Source organism: Drosophila montana, unplaced genomic scaffold (genome assembly GCF_035044405.1).
Source record: "Drosophila montana isolate Dmon_TW-CO22-7 unplaced genomic scaffold, ASM3504440v1 contig_3240_1, whole genome shotgun sequence".
NCBI lineage: Eukaryota > Metazoa > Arthropoda > Insecta > Diptera > Drosophilidae > Drosophila > Drosophila montana.
Window position 1 is genome coordinate 1,049,043 of NW_026998122.1, and position 17,818 is coordinate 1,066,860.

General features: G+C 38.0%; 1 protein-coding gene across 1 annotated transcript; it reads left to right on the top strand.

Annotated features, from left to right (window-relative positions):
* The first annotated feature begins 15,424 nt into the window (after positions 1 to 15,424).
* Positions 15,425 to 16,887, top strand: Cpr62Bc (Cuticular protein 62Bc). Its single transcript, XM_064690227.1, has 3 exons — positions 15,425 to 15,503; positions 15,607 to 15,738; positions 15,864 to 16,887. The coding sequence occupies exons 1-3, from the start codon at positions 15,489 to 15,491 to the stop codon at positions 16,251 to 16,253; spliced, it is 537 nt and encodes a 178-aa protein (XP_064546297.1). The 5' UTR covers positions 15,425 to 15,488; the 3' UTR covers positions 16,254 to 16,887.
* Positions 16,888 to 17,818: the final 931 nt, after the last annotated feature.

Here is a 17,818-nt window from a genome sequence, read left to right on the forward strand (position 1 = left end):
GTTTAGAGCCTGTGTTGACAATTTAGCTATTTTCTAGCTATGCCTAGCTAGTTTTAGAAGAACGGTTTCAGCTTAGAATCCGCCACAGGCTTAGCTTAGAGCCAGTTTTGACAATTTAGCTGTTTTCTAGCTATGAGTAGTTCTTTTTGGGGGGAAATTAGCTGGAAATGGTTGAAAAGGTTAGGCTATTCTTTTAGTTATTTTGAATTGGTAACTTATGCAACAGGACTTATTTTCTGTTAGTGTGGATTGTAGCGTCTAAATCTCATTGACAATTAAAAGCAACCCTGCATATTGTCTATCTTTAGCAAAATTTCCCGTTTTATCATCCCTTCTTAACGTATACATATTTTGTATTGAATGTTTGATTAGATAAAAAATAAATGCAAACTAATAATAAGAATAGGTATTGTGCTTGTAAAGTCAGCAGTCTTCTCTTATTTCTCTATATCTTAATTTCACAACTTCAACTTTCAAAAAATCAAAACCTGAAGATTCGGAATGCTTGGATGGATAATGTAATCCTGCAAAAGCAATAAAAGCGCACAAGAGCACAAAAAAATACAAGGCAAGTCTTGCATGCATTGCCCAACAAATGTTACCCAAAACATATTGAACTGCTTTAAACGTAACTGCGCCAAGGAAGTCTGCTTGACCACTTTACTAATTAATTCCGGCACTTTTTAGCTATTATCAACACTAGATTTAGCCACTTTTTTTTTGAAGCAGCGGCTGGCAACACTGCTTAGAACCCGGTCGCAGCTAAAGCTTAGCGTTCGGCCCCGCCTGTCAGCCGCTGACGCAGTTGACCGATCACCGGCGCTGTTGACCTTCGCCTGTGCCTCACATTTGTGCTCTGTTAACGCGTTGACACGAATGCAATTTGGCTAGTTTTACGATGGAAAATCAAAGCCCCTTCCCAGCCACTTGGCCAGCGGCAGCAAATGGTTTTCTATTCTCAAGTGATTCATGCTGCATTTAATTTCTTAGTTTTATGCGAATGCAAATGCAAATTGGTAATTAGAGCTGATTAGTATATGCTTCGGCTTACATGCGGCGTCAAATTGTTTGCTTGCCCGACTTTGATCTGGCTTTCTGATTTATAGAATTATAAAACAAGCGAATCAATTTGTAATCACAGCGAATAAACAAGTTTCTCACACATATCTGTAACAATTGATTGCACTAAAAATGATTGCTTAATTAGTTATGTTAAGTTGCTGACAAATTAAGCAAGCATTTGAACTTGTTGTCAAACTCGATTTTATTTTATTATGTTACATTTAACTTAGCTGACTCTAACTAGAACTTACAAGACAGTTTAGCTACCAGTTTAATATTTGCCAGCTGGTTGCAAGTGCGGCGTTGCCACTCGCTTTAAAGTTGCACACATGGCAGCACTGTTAAACTCGTTAGACCAACTTATAGACTCGGCGTTGCCAGACGTTTTTGCATGTTGCTGACAAGAGATTGACATGAGAAAATAAAAAACCAATAAATATAAGCCTAATTGAAGCCTCTAGAGTTGAATAGGAACTTGTAAAACTAGCATATTTAAAATATTTATTTAAACAATTAATCATCATAAGCTGGCGTGTCGAATTGCGCATTTTTCACGGGCTACTAAACGATCTTGAGATGACGGCCCCAACCGAATTATAAATTATACAATGAAAAACAAGGGTATAAAAAATGTATGTTTACATGCCCAGCACCCCAGCGAAAAGGTAATTTAATTTAAGTTAATTAAGCATAAAGTGCTTACAATTTTACCAAGACTCGATAGTGGTTAGTCAGCTAGAGGTAAAGTCAAGGTCGGCTCAGCACATTTGGGATTAATTATTCAAAGTCCGACGAAAGTAAAAGCAAACTAATCAAATAGTTAAATACATGTGAGCGAGCCGTTAATTGAGTTAATGCAGTTGTTAAACTCGCCCCCTAATGGCACTTTCAAAAATAAATGCCAATTAAAAGTAAATACAAGCCCCACACTGAAATCGCTGAGAATTAATTAATATTTTTTTGGCTTGTTATAAATAAACTGAAATCTTAATGCACTAAAATTGCGCAGGCTTTTCGGCTGCCACCGGGGACGGGACGGGAGGCAATTGCCATTTCTCACATGCAGCCACAATCCTTAGTCAAATTCTCATGCCGCACAATGGAGGTGCATGCAACAGCCAAAAAAAAAAAAAAATAAATGGAAAAAAAAAACAATTGCAATTGTTTTGTATTTTTGTTGTTGTTGCTTTTTCGTGGCGCTGCACCAAATATGCGCGATTTTTATTGTCTACAAAGGTGTTGGTTGTTGTTGTTGGTTGTTGTTGTTGTGAATGTGAATTCTCAAGGCATGCAACGGCATTGACAAGGCCATTAGCGTACTTACGTGTGGCATATGTGGAGTGGAGTGTATTTCTGCTGTGCTGTGCTGTCTTTGCCATTTGATGCCTTAAAATGTGTAATTTTATGCACTTAGGTGTCGTAAATACCCTGTAACCCATAATGAACTTAATGCATATGCCATTTTGCATTAACTAACAGTGGGCATATGTGTAGCATTAGCTGGCGAGTGGGTGGCTGCAGCCCCAAAATGGTGCCAGTTATGCAACAACAACAACAACTTAAATCCTGGCATTAAAGCGAATCAGCTCGAACGCGGTCTTCAATTTATTTTGTACTCAGAATCGATCTTTGAACCAAATCAATTCCCCAAGTAGCAGACATATTAAATTGTTTTTATTCAACTAAGAAATACATTTGCAAGCTTTTTAATGGCGCTTACTTTATTAGTGGTGCGAAATGTTAAATTAAATTGTCATATATTTATTTTATATTATATATATTTTATTTATATTGACATTAATCATGTGAACCTAAAGCGAGGAATTGATTGAACTGAACCAGTCCCAATTATTTTCTGAGCTTGCAGCCATGTAATATAATCGTAACTATACAACTTTCAATTCTAAATTTAGTTAGATAAATATTTGTTATAGACAGTAATAGCTTTTATTACCTAGTACGCTATTTAGATATTAAATAAGAACAGACCGCTTCCTATTTAATAATCTGCTTATGTTATTATACAAAACAGGAATACGTTTGCTGTACATTTTCTTTAGTTTTTAATGGCTTCTACTTTCTTCTATAATTCTATATATTAATATTGAGGCTTCATTTTAATCAGTCCAATTGCAGTTCATACTTTAAGTTCGACCTATATGTAAAGTAATCCAAATTATACTAAAAGTAGTCTACAAACTTGTTGATTAGATCTTGAGATCTAGAAAAATTGAATATTTTATGCAAGAGCTTAAGCTTATGCACAAAGTTCCAGTTATCCATGCTAAGAATATCTTTATATATATATAAAGTTGCAATTGCCCTGATTAACAACAGCTTAATTTCCTGGTATTTTGTTAAACTGAAACGAAAACCTGTAATTAATTTATTACAGCTGAAAGCTAGTTTATGCTTTAGATATATGCACATAATTGCAACGTGAACTACGCACATGACATTTTTACACAGTTTGTAACTTGTTGTGGCCAGTTTCACACGCAGACTGCAGCGGAGAATGCTGCCTTGCCTTGGCGCGTGTCTCCGGGTCTCTCCATTGACTGGGGCCAAGCTGCCAAACGAATGACAAAAATGCGACAACAATCTTTGCACGCAGGCGCCACATTTCATTCATAACGGAACCGTGCGTAAGCGTGCGTAACTCGTTTCGTTTTGTGGCATTCACGTTGCAAAATGTCAACGGGCCTTGGCAATGCAGCTGGCCAAGACAAAATCGAAATAATACGAATTTAAGACAAGCAAGCTCTAGTCGGGAGTGCCTGCCTGGTAGATACCCTGTTCTCAGCGCCTAGCTGCCTTTACACATATCTAAGTTTCCATTTTCCTAATTCACACAAAAATACATCAGGCAAGAGCAACAAATTCTTGTTTAACTTCGATGTTCATAGTCCGATCCTTATGAAAATTTCAGAGCTTAAATATGACAAACAATAGTGTGAATATAATAAAAAGTAAGGCTATACCTATCCTAACCTCTAATATGTAATCCTTATGTATGTACACATTTAAATTTTACATATTTATGGAATATAATTTCATACTATGAATGTGGAAGTAATAATAAACAAAATTTCTTGTCTATAAAGTACACCCTAACATTTATATGAGATATATGCAGTAATATTTGTCATAACTAGACACCCATTCCTTAATTTTTCCACTATTCTTCGTTATATAGAGGTATACATTTTTTATTTAAAACGCTTGGTTAATTATTTATTTTAAATAATTTGTATGATCCGTGATATGCCAATATAAAATATTAACAAATATATAATTAAAGGCAATTTAATTATAGAAAAAAAAATTATAGAAAAATAAGACTACGAGTTCTAAGTTTCTCATTTTCACAAAACGAAAAATTCCCTTCAAACACATGCATTTTATTTCAATAGATCAAACTGTTTGTACAAGCTAATATACTCTCTATGGAGTGTATTCAAAAAGAAAAACATGAATAATGGCCAACATTGCGTGCCCAGCCAGGCACACACGTACATAGACAATTCTATTGGTTGGCAACAAAAAAAAAAGAAAAAAACAAGTTCGTTGCCTAAGTCTTTTGTATGTGATGAGTTTTGAACGCGAGCTATGCAAAATGCCAACTTGATGCCACAGCTGCGATGAACTTGACACGATTTGCGACTATCTTTGTTGTTGTTGTTGTTGTTGCTGTACTAAGTTAAGCAAATGAACTAATTACGGGCAGTGGAATTGCAAAAGTGACATAGCTTAAGCTTATTTCAAAATCTTGTGCCAATTAATGCGCTTCTTTGGCTTTGCTTTGGCTAAGCTCCCGATTGAGTCATTAGCTTGTAGTCCACACCATTAATCATGCCAGCTGTCCGTTGAATGTGCGGGGCAAGTTTCTCACACTCTTGTCGAATCAAAATTAATTTCATTTTAATATTAAAACCGAAAGTGTAGCTTAAATTATATGGCTAGAACTGCAGCTTAGCACGGAATCCATTTATGGCTTTGGGTCTATTTTGGCCAACGCCTTGAGAACGTGCAAGAAAAAATCCACTTAAAAATTGGAATACTATTATTTTTGAGGTGTGTGTAGACATTGTCCATTGTTTATTGTAATTAATGATACATTAGGCGCTAGAATTTGTTAATTTGAGCGCCCAAAAAAAAGAAACACAATTTAAATTAGTCTGCCGATACAAGAAATCAACTTCCTCATTCCGTTTTAGAAGTCATTAACTTTTTATTGGCTCAATATTAAAGAAATAATGTTAAAACAAAATGAAAAAAAAAAATGAATTTTAAACACAAATTACGTGTGTTTCACTTGAATTACATGTTTGTGCGAGACGGAGTAAATTCGAGTTTGTTGTTGGGCAAGTCTTTTGTTTACTTTGCCAAGCAACAAACATTTTTCCCTCACTTCATAGTAACCACATAATGCAATTGCTACGTCACACAACACAGCAGCAGCAGCAGCAGCAGCCACAACAGCAACAACAACATCAGGTACTTGTATGCATTGTAATGTGCACACTTGGCTTCAAAAGGCACATTCACCCACTAACCCACAATCGCATTGGATAATAACGCTCAACTTGCCTGCCCAGTTTTCATTTTCATTCATTCACTCATTTTCCGAGGCACTGTTTGCCCCAGCCACACCCAAATTGAACTAGTTACCACAAGGCAAATGCAGGGAACATAAAAAAAAAACTCAAATGCTTTATGATGGCTTTTTTTGTGAATACTCTTCGTAAGGGTGTATGCCCCTTTGTCGTACAACTTGTCTAGTAACATTATTTGTCATAGTTCCTATTTATAATATTTAAAAAAGGAATATATCTTTGCTTCTTATCAGTTATATATTTCATTAACTATTCTGCCGTGTTTATTTTATAAATACATGTATATATAATTTTTTCAGTATTTATATTACACTTTACAGAAGAAATTATTGTTGAAAATGTATGTGGCTCCGAATTGTTAAAGAATTTTTGCAAAGTTGGAATTTTGAAGATTAAAAGTGTTTACTGGATTTGAGCCGCCAACCTCCCGCTTAATTGTTCGAAGCTCAGACAGGCTCATGTTGTCGAACTTTGATTTATTTAAGAACTCTTCTCTTTTTGCGTGTTTCTTCAATTCTTCTCTAATTTCCTTTATCTCCAAAACCCAAAGTAAAGTCCACTCACTACTTTATAATACAAAATATACTAACATATTAAGTTATTATAAAATACACTTACCTATTAAGAAATAATAATTTTCTTTTAGATTTAGAAGTGTGTTGTCTATTCGCATTGCCTTCGGCTAACTCTTTTTTCTGGACGCTTCAGTTCTTTGGCCAGGCTATATTGCATGCTCTGTCATATTTAAGCATTTGCTTGGCCGGCATTTGGGCTTGCTGCGCCTGGGCCTGGACATTTTTGGCGGCGGGCCAGAGGCGCAAATGTGGCAAAAACTCGTGAGCGCCCTGGAAAACTATGCATAAATTGTAGATTGCCCGTTTTGGATTATTTATTTTGTAAATATTTAATGACTTTTTTATGGTCGCGCACGGGCAACACCCGCGCAACTGTGCGACAAGCGAGCCGAGTCTCAACTCTTATGCAAGTCATTTCTATTCAAATATATATATATATATATATATATATATATATATATATATATATATAAATACAATACATGCAACATTCTGCGGCCGATCTTGTGGCAGTTGCAGTACTTTCGAAAGTGCCCGCCCCGGTTGCTATGCCAGCTGCGCCAGCTATTGGCATCGGCATCCAGCAAAAGCAGCAACCGTCAGTTGGTCGGCTCGGCCGCTCTGCATGACACAATTTGTTAACTAGATTATTATGTAAGGCTTCTCTCTCTCTGTCTCTTGCTATCGGTCTAATCAAAAGGCAGCCCCGGCAACAGCTCCAGTTTTCAGCTGTATGCAAAAAAAAAAATGACAATTAGCCATCATTTTGCTGCCGTCAACAAGTTGGGGCAAGCAAGACAGAGGCACTGAGCTGGTAATTAAAACTTTGGAAATTTTGATGCAAATTCGATTTGACATTTTGTGTGAGTTTTAAATTGATAATAATTCAGCTTGTTAAATTGCTCACTGGACGGCGCCGTTTAGAAACATATATTTTAACAGCTTGAAAACATGATAACAATCTGTATGTAGGAGCCTGCGTTGCTTGGGCGTCTGAGCGTCGCACCAACAAGCGTCAGTTTGCTGGTTCAAATCCAACAGCAATTTGCATGAACAATTTGGCTACAATTTGCAATATTCAGCATTTATGTATTGCACTCAGCTGCAACAGGGTAAATTCTTCTATTTATAAGTAAAATATAGTCAAGTAAGTATGCAAATAAAATGTATTTAAGTAATTAAATAAAAAATGTATTCAAGTAATGTCTTAACTTAACACTTATATTTATGCTATAAATTAGAAAGACGTCAAAAATGGTTTTAAAATAATTATTTTTTTTTTTTAATTTAACATGGAAAACGAATGAAGAATTGAAGAAGAGAAAATGTAAATAATTAAAACACTTATAAAAATAAGGTAATTTTTTAAAAATATGTATATTATTTATTTTTATTCATTAGTTTATTTATTGTGATCTCTAAGGATCTTATAAACATTTTGTACAAATTTAGGGAATATTTTTTTATTATATATATTTTAAGAAAATCTAGAGCATTCTTGAGGAATATTTGAGCTAAGCTTTGGTACCCTCAGAGCTTAAAATAGCTTTACATTTGGCTAAGTTTATAATATTATCATTCATTACAAATTGTATGCAAATTATATCATATCTTGTACTTAAGAATTTTTGGTACCCGTCCAATTGCTTATAAGCCTATGTTTGACTCCTTGAAGTTGAACTCCAATTGTAACTCCTTCGAGCTCATAAGCTACGCTGCCTACATTCCATTTAATGCATTGTTTGCAGATCAACAGATCTCAAAGCGCTGGGCAGAGCACAGGCCAACACCCCGAGTCGGGCCCAAAGAGCACGCCGACAGCCAGACAGGAGCAAGAGCGGGCGACGGTGGACGTCGGGCGATGTCGAAGCCGTGGCCCGTGGGACCACCCCAAACGTGTAGCTGGCTGATAACCCAAGGCAATTTATGCACTGGACTCGACACAACATGTTGTTGTTGTTTGGAAAATTGAATTTAGTTGGCTGGCAACGACTGTTGCTGTTGGTGAGAGATGCCGAACGGGCCGTGTTGACACCCACACGCTCCACGCACAGCCGAGGTGCTGCACAGAGTGTAACCCAAAGTGATGCCAAAGTACAGCCAGAGAGCCCTCAATCTTTGATTACGGCAGCCGTGGCCACACGTCAGTTGTGTAAGCGATTGGCAACAATTGTGCTGCGGTTAACTGCGATATCAACAAAAACGAGGACGTCAACACAGTTGCAGTCTCTTGGCTGGTGTCACAGATCATAAGAAGCGGCATGCCCCAAAATGCAGCTTATGAGACAGTTTATCATTTGCCATGCTTGTGGTTGTTGTTGAGCAATAAATATGCATGCGAACATTTGGAGCAGGATTAACTTGTATATCGAAAAACGATACCGAGCCGGATATGCTTCATGCTGATCCGCAGCAATGCGATAAACAATCAAGAGATCGACATGCCATTGTGTCTGTGTGTGTTTGCAGCAGGTCTAACAATGGTCTAGACAATATCGAGAGCCAATAAATCAGCAAACTAAGCCACAAATTTGAAAACCAGAACAATGCGCAACAACACCAACAACAAAGGCAACAACAATGGCAATGCCAACAATTACAAAACCATATTAAAGCGAATTCGATACGAAATAGTATCTAAAGCGGAAATTTTGTAAAGCTGCCGCAGCTGCCACGCCCACTGGCCTGGACGCTGTATTTGAATGCAATTGCGAAAAGATCGAGTTCAACAAATAAATTGTGGGTCCCCATTGTAAGGCACAGCCCATGGGGGCGGCTCCAGTTGAAATCCGCTTTGCTCTGCGATCGTGGCAAATTGTCCGTTTCGATTTTTGGCTCCATTTGCATTCTAAGTGCCCGGGCGCCGGCCAAGGACGTTTCCCGTTGAGACCCGATAACAATAAGCTACTATGTAAATTTTGTCGAGCGACATAATTGCGCAGATTATGTTGTAGTTGGCAGCTTTTCCCCCTTCCCGCCCCCCATCCCAACCATCGTAATTGGACAGCCGATAGGCCACGCCCACGACTTTGACATTAAGCTGTCAGAAAAGTGGCCAAACAGAAATTCAAATTGATATTGAATATTGTTTGGCCCGAAAAAAAGCAACTCAAATTGTAAAGAAAAGCTGCCAGCAACAATGAAATTTTGAACAACGAGCAGCAATTTGACCTTCCGGCTGGTGGGTGCACTTTGCGTTTTTGTCGAAAAGTGGGTCGGACATTGAAGTGCTCTGGTATAGTTAATGGAAACTCTCAAGGTTGCGCTACCTAACTCTAATCAGAGGAAAAAACCAATTGAAAAGTCAAAGAAACTCGCGTTCAGGCATATAATTTGAGGAGATCAGATATAAGAGAAGATAAGCGTTTGCTCTGGTGACTGCAAGCCCAAACGAAATATCGTCAGCTTTAGTTTGATCTGTAATACCATACACAGCCCAGGCTGGGTCATTCAATTTAAAGCAAGAGAGACCAAGATTTAATACTCTTGTGAAGAGATGGCCTACGGCTTTTGCAGATAGTTTAGGCATATAACAAAGCTCGCCATTACTGAGTCAGATTAAGATAAATTAAAGTGTTCCATATAAAGCAATCCTATATAAGCTAGAGACTTGAAACTTTAAACGAAGGTTAAATTTATCTATTGGCCACTCTGCTTTTGGGAAATCGATAAAAATCGATATCGACACACTGAGTTTTGACTACATATGAGAGCTTATAAGAGGTAGAGATACAAAATATGGGTTGTAGATCATCTAAGAGTGTACACAGATCCAGAAAATTTCACCGTTCGGATACCTCATCCCTTTCCTCAAAAAGATATTGTTTTAAAAGGTATTCACACATATTTGGTTGCTATTTAATTATTTGCCATTGAAAATTTCATTATGATCGGACAAGAAACACCGAAGCACTCAAGAGAGTATTTATGTATGAATTACAAATAAGATTTAAGCTTTAAGTTCAGGGTATCTCCTAGTCAGGCACATATATAGAACTGTATCCATGTACATGATAGTGTGTGGAAGCACAAAGAAACCGGGTGCAGGCCAAGTGAAATCTTAGCCGTTGACTACGATCCGTAATCCAATCGGAGTTAGGGCATATTATTGAGACGCCTCAAAGTTTGAAGTCGATCAGTAGCCTAAAACAGAAGACCAACCTGAGATGCAAGAAATCGAGTTGTAGATGAAGTACTTAGCTCCCTTAGACTGGAGTATAATAGATTTTATGGGTCGCAGTACAGAAATCCCCGGCATAATAATAATAATATACGCACACATAATATAGTTGAATAATGACCTGCATTTTTCTTAAGCACATTTAAAAACGATTAAGCATTATCTCGCCGCCGTTTTTATGAATTATTTTCGTGTGCTCTTTGACCAATCTTTTTTTTTTTAAATTTTTTTCGTGGTATTTCAATTCATCGATGATTTCTATTTGTAACCGCGAATCAAGGTCAGAGCGTAATAAAAAAATTGATAAATTTTAAATGCCGCTGCAGTTTTTCGAACCAAAACTATGGCGAATACCAATTTGGATATTGTTCGCCAGTTGGGCTCCAAAGAAATGTGCATGTGTGTGTGTGTGTGTGTGTGTGTGTGCTGCTAATTATCATTTTTGTATAATTAATTTAAATTATAACTTAGCATCTGGTAGTTGATTTGAGAATTGGCAACGGACGAACTGGCTGATCCGTTCGATGCGGTTGCGCAAAGACACACAGCTTTTTTTTTTATATTTGGCTGACAGAACGAAAGACTCAGGCAACGAACTTGTTTGGGCCGTTGCCTGCGCGGCCTATTGCATGCATTACAAAACAAAACAAAATTTGCCACTCAATCAACAGCAGCGACAACAACTACAACAACAACGGCGCAACGCACACAAATTGCTTTAATTGCAACAAATTTTTAGCGAGCAGCAGCACTCGGTATCAACTTGAAGTCGCGTGGAGCTCGCATGTGGGCAATGCTTATGGAGATTGCTGCCGAGAGACTCGCCAGCTTGGCGACTTTGGCTGCGAAATACGTCAACAATTGTTAAAGTCAAGCACCCGCAACTAGAAATATGCCCAGTCCTCAAGTGTCCAACTCTCAAAACTGCAGCAAAACAACTCCGACTCCAACTCCCCAACAATCCGACTCGGTCTTAGAGAGACGATTAAGTTTATGTTTTGCTGGCTGTTTGCAGCTTGCGCTTTCGGTTTGGGCGTGATTCTCCGAATCCGGTTGCGACTGAGGTGGTCGACGCTTCTGGACTTCTAGACTTTGGCTTGTGCATTTATAGACCGGATCTAATGCGAAACGAGTCGCAATATACGAGTGCAACAGTTGCATGGCTCTGCATAATTAAATGAAAAGGAAACGAACAATATGGCAAAACTCCAATAACAATAGCAACAGCAGCAACAACAACAACTTCAACTCGGAACAACAAACGGCAAAAGTTTGCACAAATTTGTAATTGTCATCGTGTGGTCTCGTTGTCTGACTGTCTGGCTGTCCGGCTGTCTGGCAGAAACCAGCACAAGACACTGGCCAGCCAAAAGGCACCGTGGTTGTAAAGTCATGTATGTGAATGTATGTGAGGCAGGTAAACAACGATGAGTGCCGCGCTTAATGGAAATCTGAAATCAAGATGAACATAAATATAACAAAAGCTAACAAGTCATCTAAGACAGAGCAGTTGCCCGCTCGAATCATGTCTCAAAATGTTTGTAGTAGAACTTGTGAAATAGCTGGAAGAAAGTGAAGCTAATTCCTGACGGAATTGCTAAGGCGTCACTGGATTTGTATACCAGTAGTTCCTGTTAAAAATAAAATAAATAAAAAATATATTAAATAAAATTCAATAAACAATATTTTCAACTTGCTTAATCAGAACCTTTATTTAAATTAAATGTGATTTATTCTTACTTAATTATATCTATTGATCCATTGATATATTCAAACAGAGGATGTTATTTCAAATAAATGTATATGTGAACTGTTTTATAAGTATTTCAGCTTGTTTCATCTATTTGATAATGTTTTTATGACTACTCTTAAAATAATTTTTAGATAATTGCCTAACTTGTAGGTCATCAAATTGAGTAGAGCATTAAACAGTGCTTTGGGAAATATTAGAAAACTTTTCTAACTATTTATGTTTCAGTTTTCCTCTACTTCTTTCCATAACGCATAAATTACAAAAAATCCATGTAAGATCGAGGTCTATGAAGATGGTTGTAGCTTATTAAACTTTAAAGTTTGAATATTTGTCAAATGTATTCTTTGTTATGTTCCCCCCTGAAAGCGAAATATGTATGCTTAAAATTTAAATAAGAGAGTATGTGTGTACTTCTAATAAATTAAAATAGAAGTTTTTTGTTTTGTGCACTTGAGCCAAGGCAATCTATATATAGATAAGAGAAGTATGTTTGCGATAATTTCTTCTAGTATGAGTCACAAAGTTGTCTAACTTTTACTTTTAAGAACATGCCATATCTATGAACTCCTTCAAAAATACACGTATATATGCCAAATTCTAAAAATTATTCACAACTATTCACATTTAATAATTCCTCGCCCACACAGCAATTTTTATGCTCTGGCGCGCAATCATCAATCAAAGGCAAACAAATATTGAGATTATCAAGGCAAATTTTCCATGGCTGACCAAAAATTCAATTAATTGGCCACAGTGTGCACACTGGTTAACAAAGTCGTAATCAGATCGTGCTCTAATTCAGGCAGCTTTTGCAGATTTTATAGTGTTCGTTATGTTTGTTGTAGCTCCGAAAATTCAATGCAGCTGTTGCAGCCGTCACAGTAAGTAGTTGTTGCTTTTGTTGTTGTTGTTGCAGTTGTTGTCGCGACTGTTAGTGATCCGTTACACGTTGCTGTTGCTGTCGTGCTAACCTTGAGATGATTACTTCAATTTTGTAAGTACACGCTGGCCAGCCATGCAGAGCAGCTGCCCCTGCCCCCAAGCAGCCCGCCACCAAAAACCCAAAGTCAGAGTCAGAGTCAGCGTCCAAGTTGGAGCCACTAATTCGAGACAATTTATTAAATGAGCCAAATCGGGGCAAGTATAAAAATTCCACAAACAAAAAAACAACTCATTCCAAAGACAAAAATATGCCATAAACCAAGAGAGGCAAATGACAAAATGACGCCGCGTAATGTTTATGGTAATAGTAAATAGGGCGCATAGCCATATGATGTGATCGTGGCGCCATGAAGCGCCTCCCCCCCGAGTCCCTCTCTACCAACACGAGTACAACCTGCATCTTTATAGCTAATTTGCGCAAGCCTTTTTGTTTAATAAGCAAAACGGCCTACATGGTAATTAAAAGTGCGCGGAGTATGCCACAAAATTAAATGAATCATGTGAGAGGCTGTCTAGCGGGCGGCGAGGGAGCAGCCGCTGGAGCACAAGAACACAGAGATTGCATGGCCAGCATAATCAAGCAACAACAACAATAACAAAAGCAACAATAACAATAGCAATAACAATAACAACAACAGAAGGCGCTTGCAATCTGCGTTACATTATGAGAGGCAACACCTCCGCCCACCAAAATGTGCTTAGAAGCCATTGTTCTATAATATAAAGCTATATATATATATATACCATATTTATACAATATATATTGCTAATTTTGTTCGTGCCACAAGTTGCAATTTTATATATATATTTCGTTTTGTATTTGAATTTTTGCTAGGTTGCCGCTTTTGAGAGGCCATAGCAATTATATCGTGATGCCTGTTTTTCAATCAAAAACTTTAGATTTTTATAGATAAAGTTTAATATTCATGAATATTTATTTATAAATTATGCAAAATTGGTTGTTAAAACGTCTTTGATTGGTGATTTAAGCTGATGTATAATTAAATTGTTTTATTTTCACAGTTTTATATTTGCGAGAGAGTTTTATTATTTAGTCACGAAATGTGTAACGCATTGTGGAAGTCATCTGAGAACTCAACAAATAGATTTCTGTCTTTTTCTATGCAAACTAAAGTCTCAGTTGTGATGCTAAACGTAGATTAAAATTGAACGGAACGAAAATATTATACTATTGCTTAAAAATATAAAAAGTTTGCTTCTCCAGATATCCTAGTCAAACCCTGATACGAACTACAAGCTTTACAATGCTTCAATAAAAACTAAGGCCTACTTCAAGCCGTAAAAGCTAAGGCACTGAAATTTTTAATGTAATTATATTATATGTAATTTAAGTTAACGATAAGGGCAGAGCTTTTAATATTCCCTCCGGAAGTGTGAACAATTTTTGGAAAATGTTTGTACTCAACATTTTTGTTTATCATCTGACTTTTGAGAAAACTCATTTGGGGTATGCTTCGCAATTTTCGCAAAATCCACTTATCTTGGATGGAAAAGTAAAGGTCAAAGGTTTCCGGCCTTATGCTGTATTTTCAAAGCTCGTCTATGTTCAATAATAAATAAGATTAGATAAATTTCATTTAGCCAATTCTTAAAGCTGAGCGGAACACTTTTGCACTATTTTTTTTTTAAAAAAAAAAATAATATTTTAATGTTTAAAATTGAAAGAAAAAACTTGACCCGGATACCTACGATCTACCCGCTGCAAAGTATGTATGTATATATATATATTTATGTTCAAAGTTAACGGGTCCAAAACTGTAACTTATTGAAAGCACAAAGAATTTAAGACACATTTTTTACACAAAAGTCGGCTGCAGCCCACAAAAATGACTAATTTCAGTTAATTTTCATTGCAGCCAAGACACAAACCACAACGGAGCAGCAGCAGCAGCAGCGGCTGCAGCAGCAGCAACAGTGCAAATGGTAACAACAACAATGCGCACGCCAGTTACTTAAATCTAACTGAACTTCACTCTCGTTTTCAGAAAAGGCATAAAATAATTGCCAGACAGTCGGCGTTGGCGGCGACGTCGACGTTGGCGCTGCTGTTGCTGCTGTTGTTGTTGCTGTTGTCGCTGCGGCAACTTCTTGGGCTTCACTTGCAAATGGCAATTGTTGCTGCTGTTGCTGTTGCTGCTGCTGCTGTTGACCGCTCGCTCGTTAACTTGGCTCGTTCGGTTTCGTGGTAGTCGTGGCTTTTGGCTCGGCCGCTCGGGCGTTGTCTTTGTATATAAAAGCGGCTTCCTTCTTGGTTCTAGTTATCAGTTGAATTCAGCTCAACGTATCGCACACACGCGTCTAAACAACAAACAAAAAACCAACTCAAAAAAACCATTGCAATGGCTTTCTTCAAAGTGAGTGTGCCTTGCTACAGTGCCTGCCAAAAGTGGCCAGCTCTAAAATATCAAGTGTACAGTGATGTCTAACATAATAATTGTGCTCTATTTTTCGTGACAGTCCCTGATCTGCTTGGCTGTCCTGAGCGTTGCCTACGCCGGTGTCCTGCACGGCGGTCCCGCACTCTACGCCTCCGGCCCCGCTCTGGCCTACGCTGGCCATGGACACCCCGATGAGGGTCTGGACTATCATGTAAGTATACGAAGCTGTAGGCCAGGGCCAAATGCCGTGTGCTCAGCTGACATTTGGCTTTTGGCTTGGGTTGTTTTTCCCACGATCAGTTGCTGACGTCAAGTGTTGTTCTCTCTTCTTGGCAGGCCTATCCCAAGTACCACTACAACTATGGCGTTGCCGATTCCCACACCGGCGATGTGAAGTCGCAGCATGAGGTGCGCGATGGCGATGTTGTCAAGGGCTCCTACTCCCTGGTCGAGCCTGATGGTTCCGTGCGCACCGTCGAGTACACCGCCGATGATCACAATGGCTTCAATGCTGTTGTGCACAAGAGCGCACCCACTGTCCACCATGCTGCGCCCGCTGTTGTTGCCCATGCTGCTCCATTGATCGCCCACGGCCCGGCCATTGCTCATCATGTGTCTGCCGCTCCGGCTGTGCCCTATGGTGGCTCCCTGGCGCATCATGCCTCCGCCGTGCCCGCCTACGGTTATGCCACCCACAACGCTCATGCGCATGTGGCCCACTACTAAGGAGCATTTATTTCCCAACTGCCACGCCCACCATCCAACCACCCAACCATACACTCACCATACGCCCACTCTTTCATATTTATTAACGCACGCAACGACCTGACCAATGCGCTTCGATACCATTCCCGGCCTGCTCAATACTCAAGTCAATCACTTTGTAAATAACCGGAAACGGATGCGGAATAGCAGGAGCAGCGCGGGATAGAATAGCAGCATTATCTCCCTCCTGCTCAGATATGCGCCGTCTCTGTCTCTCTCTCTCTCTCACACACACATACACACACGCATACACGCATACACATACCAGCTTTCTTGCAATTCTCTATGTAATTTAAACATGCAACTTCTTTTATTGTACATACAACAAAAACACGCCCATCAACAATGCCACGCCCACGAAACCACGAACAACGTCATTGCATAAACGATAGATGATCATGAAGTCGAAGATGAGGATGATGAAGATGATGATGAATAGAACAACATAATGGAATATACACATACACAAATATAAATTGGGAATATTTATATTTTGTAACATGTCTCATAATTTCTGCCCTAACTATTAAGTTTTTTAATTGAAACTGCGACAAAATGCTATAAATATAAAATGTAGTGAATTACAAAAATCCAATATCTAGACTTTTACTTTTCAAGCAAATATGGTATATAAATATATATTTGTCTATATAGTACATAATTATTGTTAAATCAAAATAGTTCCCAGGCACATTTAATTTATGCGCTTTCAATTAACTTTTAATTGTTCATCATTTACGTTAATTGTTGCAATTCATATAAACTCAACTGAGTTATGCAAATTGTAGCTTGGCTCATGATTGACAATTATGGGTTAGCTAATTTGTGGGTGGCCATCGAAAGGTGAAGGTAGTACCACACATATCCATAAAAAACCCAACATGTATTAATAATAACTAACTGAAAGTCAGAATTAATTTTAATGCACAGCTCGATTGCGGTCTAAATTATTATTAACAACCAAGGCAGCAAACCGGATCACAGCCGCATCGGTTTAACCCCACCATTTCAATTATTTATCCAACCTGAACCGTACCGTGTTAGATGTAAGATGCAGAGATGTACCAAAACCTAAACCATTACATATTTTGTTAAAAAGGGTTTGGTAAAAAAAAATGTTTACTTTGAATACAATAGCTAAATTTGATAGTTCCTCACATAAATAGATAGATAGATCTGAATATGAAGAATTAATTCATTTTTGTACGTTCACAAATTTAACCTTCAAGCCTGTTATACATGTTGATAAGATTTTTATTATTTGTTTCCTCTTAATTGGAGTTTGGCTAAGATACCTTAAAAAAAAAGTTGGACTAAGAAGTCATACAAATACGTAGTATTTATTGATGCACAGTGTTCGTCCAATAGTCCGCCATACACGATATAGTCTTCTGATCATGCTGATTCCATGCAACGTTTCACCATGCAGACAGACGACCTTGGCTATGATCATGGGTATATACTTTATGGGGTATATACGTTCTTTACGCCTTGCATAAGCTTAAGCAATATAATCGATCGATTAA

Excerpts from the sequence above, each read along its gene's own strand:
- Cpr62Bc (XM_064690227.1), top strand. Across the intron at positions 15,739-15,863 it reads ATGAGGGTCTGGACTATCAT|GCCTATCCCAAGTACCACTA; the intron begins GTAAGTATACGA and ends TCTTCTTGGCAG.